The following is a 14,835-nucleotide window of genomic DNA, read 5'->3' on the forward strand; positions in this document are numbered from 1 at the left end:
TATTCATTACCTGCTCTTTGTGAATTTCTCACGCTCCTCCCCAGATAATTCCATAAAGGTTGTGTTTAGATCTTCTTAGGAGCCACCAGGAAAACTGAGTATAAGAAATCAATACACTCCCCTCTGGCTCCATTAATATAGCCTTCCTCTGGCCCACTTGTTCCTTAACCCTCAAAAAGATTTAGTTTTCCCTCCTGCTATGAAGGATTAATCCTAGAGACCTTCTTGCCTTGGCTTTTCCCACCATTCATGTAAGATTTGTCTGCTTCTGAAGCTCTATCTGTTAGCTATCAGGGCTAGGGAAAGAATGAGTGATTAAGATTCTGAAGGGAACATGGAGAAAAGAGACCATGGAGAGGATAAGGAGAGAATCAGGAGTATAAAGGAACAAGATAAACATTAGGTGCAACTACTGATACGGATTTTCAGAGGGTCCCTTGGAGGAAGGCATCCAAAGAAATAAGAGACAAAATTTGAGTCTATCCTTCTTCCTCAATGCAGATGCACTTGCTCGGAGCATGATGGCTGTAGGGAGGGAGCAATGGGCCTCCACATAGGTACAGGAAAGGGGACAGAGCCAGATTCAGACAAGTAAGGGTCCCTAATAATTTAATACCCTTCCAAACAATGTATTCTAAATATTAATTTATCTTCGATTTATAGGAGAGGCTGAACTTTACTGGCATAAGCACCAAGAGGCCACATTGTTCTGCCTCTATTCTAAAGCATAGGGCCCAAATTTATATAAACAAAACTTCATCAGAAATCAAATTCAGCCCTAACTGGTTTGGCTTAGTGGATAGAGCTTTGGCCCACTGACGGAAGAGTCCTAGGTTCAATTCCAGTCAAGGGCATGTACTTTGGTTGCAGGCTCTATCCCTAGTAGAGGGTGTGAAGGAGGCAGCTGATCAATGTTTCTCTCTCATCTATGTTTCTAACTCTCTATCCTTCTACCTTCCTCTCTGTAAAAATCAATAAGATCTATTATCTATTTTTTAAAGAAATAAATCAAATTCATTTTCCTTTTATATATTACTTCTCAATGCAAGATACCTAATATAAGTCATCAAAAAAGAAAAACCAACTCTGGCTCTGCTTATAATTCTAACGATGCTTTATAACCTCAATAGTGAAGAAAGCAAAGGCAGGGAAAGATTTGGTCCAGGCTAAAAAGAAATAGAGCCACTTCTTCAATTTTCTGCTTTCTCTTTTTCTTCCTAGTGTCTTTTCCTCTTGTGACTTCCAACCCTATTTTTTGGTTATACCCATTCCCTCCATAGGGGAAGGCCCTTTATGTTTTTATACAACCTTAAGTTTGGAAGACTCCTGACATCACAACATACTAAAATGTGCCCACAATCCACCTCAAATATAATTGTTAGATAACTATATAGGAGTGGAGTTGGTTATTTTTTGTGTAGTTATATTATTTAGACATTTATTTAAACAAGCATGATTTTCATTTTGCCATTTTCCTTGTACATGTGCTTGTGGTCTCATATTTTTCACCACCTACAAATGTGCAGGCTGTACACCCTGAAGCCATGTTCCTAATGGGTAAAATAGCCTGCCCCCCCCACACTAGGCTATAAGGGTGGCCTCTGTTTGCAGCACAATATATGGAAGGATTCATTGTGAGATGTATCACAAGAAAATTATTTCTAATAACAAAAAATAAGGCATCAAAATTTGTAAATGTTAACCCTTTTAATAAATTGAAACTAATTCAAATTTATAGCTCTAATAACCTTACTCTTCCTCACATACACTCAAAGCCAGCATGTAACATGGTTTTATAATCTAAAACCAGTCTTACTGCACTGCAGAGGCTCTGAGATACCCTTAATCCACTGACTCACCCTTAATACCAATTCATTTTTTAAATAAACAAACATCTCAAGAAAAATTTCTACCTACCCATTTGTTTCCCCCCCCCCCCATAAAAATTTTCGGGTTTTTGTCAAAATTTGAGTAAGCATATGATGGTGTATCGTGTGATTTTCATGTTTTTATGATGTGATGGAAAACGTGATGGAGAATCCCAACTTCAAGGCATAACCTCTCCTTCTCCCCATCTCTATACCTGTTCTACAAAATGCAGGATGGGAGACAGAAGGAGGAGGATTTTTCAAATTTAGACACACCTGAAATCCAGATTACCAAGAGAAAGTTCCCTCAAGAGTCCCCACCTTGGGACTGGGGAGTTCACAGCACTAAGCACATAATCTGGCACATTTATAAGTACATTGAAACTATTTGAACAAACGGGCCATGGAATTGGTAAGTTAGCCTTTTACTAGTAGATTTGTTTGTTGCACCAAGGTGGTGATCAAAACCTGAGCCATTTTCATGAATAGCCCCCCAATGATAGGTCCCATGCTGGTACAGTCTGCTCTTTGAACTGCACTCGAACATTTTATTAAAAAGTCTCCTCCCACATTCTCCTAGTGCTTTTCCTGACCCACCTCTGCATGCCCATTTCTTTCTCTAACCAGACATCCTCCTAGTCCCACTGACATCCTTTGTCTCACTGACCCCTTTTATCCCACATATCCATTTCCTCTCTCCAAGCTCTAATCTTTGTCTTTTATATAGATTTCTATATACACACACACACACACACACACACACACACACACACACACACACACTCCTGTCAATCCCTCTCCCTGACACCGTCAGTGCTCTTAAACTCACATTCTACATCACAGTATTAGCTGAAGGATCGAGGAAGTGGTAGAGAAGAGTTAAAAACTTTGCTTGTTCTGAGAGATGAGGCATGAGAAGAAAGAAGACTGGACCGATCATGTTGGCATTGGCGTGTCACTAGTCCTGCCCCATACAGAGTGCTTATATTTAGAGACAGAAAGGCCACATGCTTCCTCCTTCTGGAGGCAGGTGCCAGAGTCACCCATGGGATCACTGAGCATTTAGGTCAATGAACCAATGGAGAAATGAAAATTCTTCCTCTAATGCCAAGAGGGAGCACTCACTCTAGAGGTAATTAGTAGCTCCAGACAAAATACATTTGAAAACACAGCATAAGAGCAGTGACAGAAATCCTACTAGTAAAATAATAACAGCTACCATTTGTTGAGCCTTTACTATATCCCTGTCACTGTGTTAGGGTTTAACATGAATTTTCCCACTTAATTATCGGAACAACCCAATGAGATAAGGCACTGTTAATCTTTTCATTTGGCAGATGAGAAAATAGAGGTTTAGAGAGACTAAGCAGCTGATAGGGAGAGAAGACAAAAGCCTTCAGATGAGCATGTCAAAGTGTTCAGACTCAGTCCACAAATACTGATTAAGGGAGATGAGAGGGGTCATTTTGAAGCAAGCCTGCAGGCTCAATCACTCAAGGTAAGTTCAAGAACAGAAAAGGGACAGAATACATGAATGCTGAATAAAATGTTTACACTCTTAAAACCAAATTTTACTTTGTGTGCATTTAATTAAAGCACTCTAACATTGTTGGGAGGAGAGTAATTCTTCCCAACTCATCTTGTAACTTTTGGAGCAAAGAAGTTGTTAGGACCCAAATAAAGGGGGGAACCGAATATTGCAGGAAAGACATTAACCCAGCAATTCCACTCTTAGTTTACAGCAGCTTAATTCATAGTAGCCAAACCTGGAAACAACCCAAATGTCCAATAAAAGAAGAATGGATAAACAAATTGTGATATACTCATACAATGGAATACTATTCAGCAAGTAAAGTGAACAAACTAATAGAACATGCAACAACACAGATGAAACTCAAGATTATCCATGTGTGAAAGAGGCCAGATACAAAAGAATCATACACTGTATGATTCTATTTATCTATATATATAAAAGCCCAGCAACCAAATTGCAAAACAACCAGAACGACGACCAGGAACTGCCCCCTGGTGGTCAGTGCGCTCCCACAGTGGGAGTGTCGCTGGGCTGACTGGGATGAGCAGTGCTCCAATAGCAGAAGCAGCCACTCAGAGAGCAGGTCCACAGTGGGCTGATCCCCGCAGGCCATACCCCTCCACCAGTGCATGAATCCGTGCACTGGGCCTCTAGTATTTATATAAGGTTCTACAACATATAAAAACTAGTCTGTGGTAATAGAAATCAAAACAGTAATTGCTTCCATGGTAGAAGGAAGCAGAAGGAAGTTTCTTTGATGGGTATAGTATATATAGTGAAAGGAATGTGAATTACATGGTGTCTGCATTTGTCAAAAAAATAATTTGGGGGAGCATCAGAAAGGAATAAAGAGAAATGGAAGGAGCAGAAATATGGGTAAATTCTTCTTCTCATGAGTTTTATTTCACATGCAATGATTAAAACAAAAATTATAACATTATCTGATATTAAAGATAATGATATTTAAAAGTGAGAAGAGTAAAGGGAACTAAATGGAACCAAGGTTTCTACTTTACTAAAAGTGGACTATGAGTCACATGTATATATTTTAATAGAGCTACTTCAAAGAAAACTACACAAAACCATACACTCAAAAACTCTACAATTAAATCAAGAAGGCCCCCTAAACATGTTCAATAACCCACAGAAAGGCAAGAAATCAGAAACTGAGGAACGAGACACAGAAGAAGCAAACAGAAAACAAATAATAAAATAGTAGACTTCAGCCTTAATATATCAATTACTTTAACTGTAAATGGTCTAAATACACCAATTAAAAAATAGAGATTACTCTTCAGTTGCCTAAGAAGAAGGAACGAATGATTTGGGCAATTTCCATCATACCAACTATCACATTGTTAATTTATTGGTCTCTGGTCTCTGTCATATAACTTGTTTTAATTTCATTATGTGTTTATGATATTATTCCATTTAATTAATACCCAAAATTTGCATCACACAATCATGTTGACTTGGCTCTGTGACTTTTACATGGTTCTCCAACTGGGACTTATTTAAACAAGCAACAAGTCTTAACATTTCAAAGTAAAAATGAAAAAATCTAACCTGAAATTTCTTAAAAGTGAAGAAATGAGTTTCCAAGGGTAAATCAACTGGTAATTTTTGGAGCACTGAGCAATTTCTATGTTCCTTCTTTTCCCTAACATATCAGTGCAGGATAGCATATAAAAATTGTCAAATGTAGCCCCTGATATGGGATTCTAACTTAGCAACACTACTTATAAAAATTATATTTATTTGATTTAAAGGGCTCATCCATCCACTAACCTGGGTCCTGGGGACACCCAATGCCCCCAGAGAACTATGGAATATTAAGGACATTTTCATGAAAGAATTGGGAAGCCTCAGATGGACGGGAAGTCAAGTTAGAAGACCAAGAAGACAGAATGGAGTGATGGGTTTAATGACTTCTTCCACTTCTCCATAGGATAGTGATATCTGATCTTACCTTGAGATTCCAAGTCCCTCTTCCCCTTCTGAAACTGAGGGAAGGTGAAGCCCGGACTACTGTGGTGCTACTGGTCACAAAGGGGACATATTAACCTGAAAATTGTGACAATTGACAGTTTGCTGTAGGAGGTTTCTAGAAGAGGATTCAGTGTCAAGTGGTACCACTTGGACCCAAGGCTTTGTGATCTGTAATCTACTGTGCAAATGGATAATCTGCTCTTACGTGTTGTTGTTCATTGGTCATTGTAAGCAGGAAACCATAGACCCACATGGACACAGGTGTTGGTGGTAGTAGCTGCATTAGTCAAAGCAGTGAGAAAATCAGGGTCACTTCCCAAACAGACCCCTCTCCTATCCCATGCCAGTAGGGAGCAACTGAGAGACCCAATGAGCCTTCCCTCCTCCTCCCATTCTACCTCCACTCCCCACAAAGGGCTGAAACTCACCTCTGGGGAGCAGGCTCTGGCATAAAGTCCCCCAAAGCCACAGGTGTATTGTCAAATACCTTCTTCTAATGGCCAATGTCACAGGGAAAGACCAGCCAGGTGCTCCCCAACATGTGTTTAGAAACCTCCTATAATGTTGGGCTGGAGCCTAGGAGACCAACAAAGAAACTTTCCTAGAGACAACGTCAATGATATCCCCCAGTACCTCCTGGACTACTAAGCAATGAGAAGCACAGAATACATCCAATTTGCAGGAACTTAATTCATTTTGTTGGACTTAAGGGGTCTGTGATTTATCTTATGAACCATCTTTGTACAAACAGTGCCCAGGATAGGCACACGTCAGCCAAAATCCTGTTAGTGTTCTCTTGAGGCCATTTGACTATAATGGCATTCGAGGGCACTTTTTCCCAACCCTCTCCTTTATGGCTCTCAACCCACTGCTCCCACCTCCCAAGAGCTCCTCTCCTCCCTCACCATTGACTAACAGGTCATTGCAGCTCTTTCTACATTTCCCCATTCAGCATCCCAGACCACCTGCCAATCTGTCTCTGAACTACTACTCCTAGAACACTACTCATGTGCTAAATCTCAGTGGAAATGTTCAAAGTAGTGGCCAAGAGCAAGGGATGTTAGAGCCACACTGAGCTAGTATCCTGCTAATTACTAGCTGTGTGACCTTGGGCATGTTACTTTATCTCTTTGTGCCTTGGTTCTTTGTCTGTACAAAGATGGGAAAATAATTGTACCTACTGCAAATGCATGTTGTACTAGAGCAGTAACTGCACATAGGACACTCCAGAGAACTATAGGCATCACTGTCATTCAGAGAAGACTTCCCTGACTCCTCCAAGAAGGGGGCGAGGCTTTCTCTGTGCTCCCACCATGCCTGGTACTGACCTGAGCTAACACAGTTACTTTCATTGTTCTCTGCCAACTGTGGGCATCACTGTGTCCACTAGACCATGAGGTCCTGCAGGGCTGCAGGGTCTTGTTATTGCCACTGTATACTCACCACAAGGCACAGGGCCAGGTACAAAAGAGATTCAATCAGTTCTGCTATAAAGCTGGTTTTGAAATGCAGATTTGGTCCAACCAATTGGTGTATTAGTCCTACCAGACCTGAGGCCCTGAACCTAACTGTCCCCTATACCTGGGCTCCTGAGCATTAAAGAGAAAAAACCAACATGATATAGAAAAATGTTAGTTACATGCAAACAAGTGGTTAGAATAAGATGGAACTTGGAGACATTGTAGAAAATAGGTCTACCTTTCATCTACCTTTCATCTAGCGCCAATATTCCACCTTTGTGTGGAAATTACCGAAAAATCGGTACAGCGGTCTGGTAGGGTTAGGGAACTGAGCATAATGTGAATATTCTGTTTACTTATGTGTGATTTCATCTGCAAGAAACTAGATGAACATGGAAAACTGCACCCAGCTGAACCAAACTGCATAGGAAAATGCAATGAGCACACATGCACATACACAAACATTCATCAGCTACCTCAGTTCACCACTTGTGTTATGAGCCACACCTGTCCACATCTGGTGTTACAGCATCTCACCTGATTTCAGATTAGTGTCTCCCACCTCTTCACAATAATTCACAAGCTACTTCCGACACTCACTTCCACAAGGAAAATTCCAAGTCTTTTTCAAGGTGAAGTGTCATATTTATTGGTGCATGTGCTAGTATGTACTTTGTAATCATTTAACATGTGCTACCATTTTTGTTGGTTCCTATCCTTTTTATTTTTTAATATATTTTTATTAATTTTTAGAGAGAAGTGAAGGGAGAGGGACAGAGAGATAGAAACATCAATGAGAGAGGAAGTCATCAATTGGCTACCTCCTTCCTGCATGGCCCCCACTGGGGATCAAGCCTGCAACCAGGGCTTGTGCCCTGATCAGGAATTGAACCAACAACCTAGTTCCTGAGTTGATACTCAACCACTGAGCCACACCAGCTGGGCAGTTCCTACCCTTTTTAAATATGTCACTGACAAAGTTTGGGAATGTTGTGTCCCTCCTCCCATTTTTCCTGTAAGCCCTGTGTTTTTTATTGCATTATCTTGCATATCGTGGTGATATTTAGGATATGTTTCATTATAACAAAAGGAATCATACTCAGTGGATGTGGTTGATGGCAATTAATTCTTTCTCATCTCCATGGATACCTAAGGCTCCTGAAGCTGTAGGAGCCCCTGTTAGTCAGCAAACACTGTTTGGGCCAGCACTTCTGCCCCACAATTAAAAGCTATAAATATTTATTCATAGACAACTGCATGCCAGGCACTGTGATGCATAACGGAGGTACCGGGGCTAATAAGAAATACTGACTCTAACTCTTTTAGTCTAGTGGGAAAAGGAGAGACAAGTAATTATAATAAAGGGGATGCTATTAAAAAATAAAGCAAGGTCTTCTCTGCAGCAAAGACCTCTCAGGGGAAGTGTTCCTCTTTCCCAGATCTTCCTACTCCCCTAAGTTAGTCTCTTTCTTTGTTACCCTATCTCTGCCTTCTTACTCTACTTCCTGGGTTACCAGACCTATCAGCAACGAGCAAAGATGAAGCAGGGAAGAGTTAATGTGGCACAGGTGGGAGGGGTAGGGCCTGAGGGAAGCAGGTGTAGCAGTCACATAAAGAGCCTGGTAGGCACCGGTCAAGGCAAAGAACAGCTGCCAACACACGGCGCTCAGGATCCCTCCCCAGTCAAGTCTTCTGTTGTTTTCTTCCTCCATTTATTCATCCAAGAGGTATAAGCTTCCGCCGTGGGCTAGACTCTGGAGGAATCGGTTCTGCTCACCCTGACTCCTTCAGCACCAAGGATGCTTCTATCTCGCATGGCTGCTCCTCTGAGTTGACTGCCATTTCCTCCCTGTCACCTCTCCCTCTGGCACATCAGGAATGATATTCTAGTGGGACCTCTTCTGGATTGTAAAGAAGGAAAAGAGAGAAGTTCCTTTTTCGCTGCCATTTCTCACTTTCTTCATTGCATCCCAGGCCCAACTTCAACTCTTCGGCCAGTGTTCAAGTTCACTATTTCAGCATCGAGTTAAAGGAAACGTAAGCACCCCACACCCCAAAAACCTACCAGTTTTCTCCTGTCACACAAGGCTTCTACCTTCACTCCAGGTTCCATCTACCTCCTCTTCCTGTTTCTTCCTTTCTCCTAACTCTCCCCCTTTCTTCTTGGAGGGTAACTGCCCAGCATGTTAAAGCTGAGCGATGCTTAAGCCCACCCCCATTGTAAAGATGAGGAACCTGAGGCCCAGGAGTTGTTCCTAAGGATACACAGTCAGGGACAGAACCAGCCTAAGGTCTGATCCCCACCCAGCGTTGGCTTTCTCCCCATCACCAGAGACTGAGACTGACTCTATTTGGACCCTGAGGAAGAAAAACATACATCTCAGCTCCACTCTCAGCTGACCTCCCACTGAAGGGCTCTCACTGTACCAGCCACTATAGCAGTGACCACGCCCTTCCTCACTACCACTGTCCCCTCTCTCTCTCCCTACCCTCATGAGCTTTCAAGTGCAAAGGATTCTCCCATCCTAGCTAGGGTTATGGTCTTGATTATCCATTCAAATCCCCAACTAAAGATAAAAACCCTGTGATCTTCCCAGCCCTGTACTACCCTTTACATACTCTATGGATAGGTCTGTGCCACTGTGGCACCCCCCAAAATTCCTCCATTTGTCCTTCCCTTCTCAGGAGTCATGCCCCCATGAGCCCTAAAGCTTTACCCCACACAGGATGGCAGAAGTTCCACAGCCCAACTCCACCTTCCCACGCCCAGCCTTCTTCTTACTGACTGGCATCCCAGGGCTAGGGGGGACCCAGGCCTGGCTGACACTGGTCTTTGGGCCCATGTATCTGCTGGCCCTGCTGGGCAATGGAACAATGCTGGCAGTGATGCAGGTAGATTCCACACTGCACCAGCCCATGTTTCTCCTCCTGGCCACCCTGGCAGCCACAGACCTGGGCTTAGCCACATCCGTAGGCCCAGGGTTGCTGGCTGTGATGTGGCTCGGGCCCCGCCCTCTGCCATATGCTGCCTGCCTGGTCCAGATGTTCTTTGTCCATGCGCTGACTGCCATGGAATCTGGTGTACTCCTGGCCATGGCCTGTGATCGTGCCGTGGCAGTAGGGAGTCCACTGCACTACTCTATCCTTGTCACCAAAGCTCGTGTGGGATACGCAGCCCTGGCACTGGCACTAAAAGCTGTGGCTATTGTTGTGCCTTTCCCTCTATTGGTGGCACGATTTGAACACTTCCGAGCCAAGACCATAGAGCATGCCTACTATGCACACATGGCGGTGGTGGAGCTGGTGGTGGGTAACACACGGGCCAACAATCTGTATGGGCTAGCGCTCTCACTGGCCGTGTCGGGTGTAGATATTCTGGGCATCACTGGCTCTTATGGGCTCATTGCCCACACTGTGCTGAGACTGCCTACCAAGGAGGCCCGTGCTAAGGCCTTTGGCACATGTAGTTCCCACATCTGTGTCATTCTGGCTTTCTATGTGCCTGGTCTCTTCTCCTACCTCACACACCGCTTTGGTCGTCACACTGTCCCCAAGCCCGTACACATCCTTCTCTCTAACATCTACTTGCTGCTGCCACCTGCCCTCAACCCTCTCATCTATGGGGCCCGCACCAAGCAGATCAGGGACCGGCTCCTGGAAACCTTCACATTCAGAAAAAGCCAGTTCTGATGGGCACTGAAAACAATGAAGCCTAGAGGTGGCGCTGGGGGACATTCAAAAAATCTGGAATCTGGAAGTATAAACTATGTCATTGGCCTCATTATCTGCATATGACTCTCATAACCACTCAACAGGTGCTTGCTGTGAAGCCCCTACTATGAGTACCACTGGAATGTATAGTTAGGCCTAGCCACATATCCTGCTTGTGGGGAGGCAGGAGTCAGGGGCCAGTGTGTTACCATGCAAGGAAAATAAGATCAGGAATTATCGTGGGATCCTAGCACACAAGATTTAAAGAAAACTCCCCTCCTTGCCTCTCCCCATCATTTTAACTTAAGTCTGCCCCTGTTCCCCTCACAATAGCTCCTCTGCAGATCCTGAATCTAGGTGTCTGGGAAGAGGGACAGTGCCTCTGGAGACTAGTTCTTATCTGGGATCACAGCCCTATTTCTGGGGTCAGATTCTGTTTTAGCCAGTCCGTAGGGAGGGAGTCATACAGACCTATCCCCCACCTTCTGAGAATCTGGATAATGTGTCCTGGGGCCCCAGTTTCACCAGGACACTGATCTTTAAGATATTCCCAGTTCAGAGAATCCTCTTGGTCTCCTGTGTAATCACTATCTCCCCACTCCACCCCACCCCCGGACCACACACTCCATTGCCAAAGTCTTAAGAGTTAATGGCTAGAAGTTCTCTCCCGAGGCTTGTAGCTTCATGGGTCAGGAGTCCAACTGAAATACACTTTTATATCCCAGAAAACCATTGTAATTATGTTGCCTGCTTGCCTGAAGTCCAGAATCCCTATGATCTCTTACCAATCTGCCCTTTTGCACATCCTCAGCCAAGAATGTAAAATTCCCAAGTAAAGGCCTCATCAACAACCCTATTTGTCTTGGCCAACATCATCAGAAGCACATGATGTTGGCGCAATATGATGAAACAGGAGTATTTCACATAGCTGTGGCTACAGAGAAGAGATACTAACAGGTTGTGCCATGGTGTTGCCCAACAGCGGATTCACTTTGCACTCCACACTAGGAGGGATATTGCACAAAAGATCTCTCATACCAGCATGGAGTCCAGAATGAGTATGATCTCAGACATAAGGCAGGGAGTCACTTTCTATGAGGTCATAGAAAGCTGCAGGCTGCACAAGCAGACCCAAACGCTCCAGGAAAACTATCATAACCACAAATATTGGAGTTAGCCATGAAAACTTGAATCCAGGTGGAATGCAGACCAGAGCAGATAGATTGACCACACACCATGGGACACTGCACAGGAGGCCATATGGCTGAAAAGGCAGGTGGATGCCATCTACAGGGCCACATGGGGTCTCATCGGGCCTCATTTCAAGGAACTGAAGAGATAGCCCAGAAGCTATGATTTTCAGAGGTGCTGTCACACTCCAACCAAGTGGAAGAGGAAGAAATCTACACTTTTCCTCAACCCAAATGTGAGCTCAGTCATTCTCATGAAGTTCTAAGTTAAAAAGCCCTCCAGACAATAATTCTGTAAGTAATTGTGACAAAATTCTAATCTTAAAGGGATACAGGTCTTTAAGATGTCCATATATTTCTCTTAGGGGTTCCTCTTCAATAAATCTAGCCTGACAAAATAATTACTGATATGAACAAAGATGTATGCTATAAGATATTAGATTGTAAAAAATGTTGACAGTCCTGTCACACACACACACACATACACACACCCCATATTTTGCCTTTCCCCTCTGGTGCATGAAAAGTGAAGTTGTGGCAGCCAATGTTCATAAGCAATGAATTCTGTCAGCCTCCCAGCACAGGACGCCTCTCTTCTAAGGCAGTTTCGCCCCCTGGTTGTGCACAGCTCCCCAAGGCAGCTGATTCCAAAGCTGTGCATAGTTCATCATAAGAACTTTCTTCCTTGCAAGCTAAAAATCCACCCCCTCGGGCATTTGTATTTTGTTTTGGATTGAGATTACATACATACCTACCATGTGAAGTCTTTAGAAGGCTTTACCAGCACTCGCTTGCTCCTCGAAACACCTGAGAACAATTATAAGCCCATAATCCCTTATCTACAATTCCAAAGTTAAAAAAAACTCTCAACAAACAAGTGTTTTCATAACTTTGGCCCAGAATGTCACCTGAACCATTTACAATTGTATTTATATTTATATTTACTTTTGAGTGACTATTCATCTATTTAGCTGCAGATGTTGATCAGAGAGCACTGCCCTAAATCTCACTGGGGTATGTATGTCTCCGTACCTCTGCATCTGTCTCCTCCTTGCACTGTCAGTCCATTTTGCTCTGTCTGTCTCTCACATAAGGACACTATATTACCTTTCTAAAATCCAAAACATTCTGAATTACAGGCCTTGGCTGATGTGGCTCAGTTGGTTGACATTGTCTGGTACACTGAAAGGTCACTGGTTGGATTCCTGGTCAGGGCACATGCCCAGGTTGCGGGCTCCATCCTTTGTCAGGGTGCATGCGGGAAGCAGCTGATCATTGTTCCTCTCTCACATAGATATTTCTCTCTCCCTTTCCCTTCATCTCTCTCTAAAATCAATAAAAGCATGTTAAAATTTTTAAATAATAAAAAATTCTGAATTACAAAACACACTTATCCCTAAAATTTTCAAATAATGGATTAGAAAGTTACACAATTATCCCTGTAGTCTGAAAGAAGTGAAGACGTGTTAGGGTTCTTGATCACTCTAAAATCTTTGCTATCCACACTATTCTATCCTGCCCTAGAGGTTGCCTGCAGAGAACCTCATGTTCTCTGGATAATCAGTCCCACCAGTCGGTTGACCTCATGATCTCTACTCTGGTCACCCCATACGCTGCAGATGATCTGTGTTTTTCCCAGGGAAGTCCCCAGAATTTGCCACACTGGAGGCAAACCCCATGAACAAAATATGGCCCACATAGCCCAGCCTTTGGGCTCATCAACTCCATCCAGAACTCAGTTGTCATCTGTTTTCCTTCAGCGACTTTCAGTCTCAGACTTTCTGAGTCAAAAGGAAAGACAGACTTATTTTATGTCAGGATAGGGCAGTGTAGAATTTAGAAAACCTAGAGAATCATGGTAGCCCAGCCGGCATGGCTCATTGGTTGAGCCTCAGCCTATGAACTGGGAGATCACGGTTCGATTCCTAGTCAGGGCTCATGCCCAGGCTGTGGACACAATCCCCAGTGTGGGACATGCAGGAGGCAGCTGATCAATGATTCTCTCTCATTGATGTTTCTCTCTCTCTCCCTCTCCCTTCCTCTCTAAAATCAATTAAAAAAAAATTTTTTTTTAAGAGAATCATGGTAATTAGACAGTAAAAGACAAGACAGAGGTATGGACTTCTGGGTGCGAGGTTCATCAGTACTCAATTTCCCCTCAGCCTCCTCTATGAAAACCCGAAAGAGACCCTCAATCAATTTACCAACAGCCCATCACCCCTGCACCTACCTCATCCAAGCCCTTCTCATTCTGGAATCTCCTCAAGATATGGATGTGCACATTCTCTGCCAATTTATCAATAATTCCCATTGTCTCTGTACCTCTGCATCTCTGTCTCCTTCCACTGTCAGTCAGTTTTGCTCCAGGTCTGTGTCTCTTGTCCATGTGTATCTCTCTCTACCTCTGTGTACCTCAGAATTCTTTCTGCAGGGAACAGAGGTACTAACCATACTACACCAGGTGACTTCTCCTTGTCAACCATAATTTAAAAATGTGCTAACTGGGCATTAGGAGGAGAGACTTGGTTTCACTTATCTCAACAGGAAACGGCTTTCTGATTTTGACTATTGCACTCTTCTCTCCTCCTGCCCATTTCCTCTTCACTCCACCACTTTGCACTTCCATCTAGCATGTATGCGCCTCTCCCATCACACACACAGGAGAGCAGAAGGAACAAGTGGGTTTCTCCCTTCACCAAAAGGAACTACTTACCACTTGACGGTAAAAGCTGGAATCAGGCAGACTTGCACTCATTTATTTAACCACTCTGAGCCTGTTCATTCACTTGTAAAATGGGGAAATAGTGCCTACGTCAAGAGGTTACTAAAAGGATGATCTAAGACAGTGGTTCTCAACCTTCTGGCCCTTTAAATACAGTTCCTCATGTTGTGACCCAACCATAAAATTATTTTCGTTGCTACTTCATAACTGTAATGTTGCTACTGTTATGAATCGTAATGTAAATATCTGATATGCAGGATAGTCTTAGGCGACCCCTGTGAAAGGGTCGTTCGACCGCCAAAGGGATCGTGACCCACAGGTTGAGAGCCGCTGATCTAAGATAACGCACTCAAAGTGCGTA

The 14,835-nt window shown here is 43.4% G+C and overlaps 1 protein-coding gene across 1 annotated transcript; it reads left to right on the forward strand.

Moving 5' to 3' along the window:
* Positions 1–9,499: 9,499 nt before the first annotated feature.
* On the forward strand, positions 9,500–12,580 carry LOC102243630 (olfactory receptor 52W1). The gene has a single exon (XM_014533331.1). The coding sequence runs from the start codon at positions 9,579–9,581 to the stop codon at positions 10,539–10,541; it is 963 nt and encodes a 320-aa protein (XP_014388817.1). The 5' UTR covers positions 9,500–9,578; the 3' UTR covers positions 10,542–12,580.
* Positions 12,581–14,835: the final 2,255 nt, after the last annotated feature.

Source organism: Myotis brandtii, unplaced genomic scaffold (assembly GCF_000412655.1).
Source record: "Myotis brandtii unplaced genomic scaffold, ASM41265v1 scaffold966, whole genome shotgun sequence".
In the NCBI taxonomy this organism is placed as follows: Eukaryota; Metazoa; Chordata; class Mammalia; order Chiroptera; family Vespertilionidae; genus Myotis; species Myotis brandtii.

Coding starts and splice junctions, on each gene's coding strand:
- LOC102243630 (XM_014533331.1), top strand. CDS start 9,579: ATGGCAGAAGTTCCACAGCCCAACTCCACCTTCCCACGCCCAGCCTTC.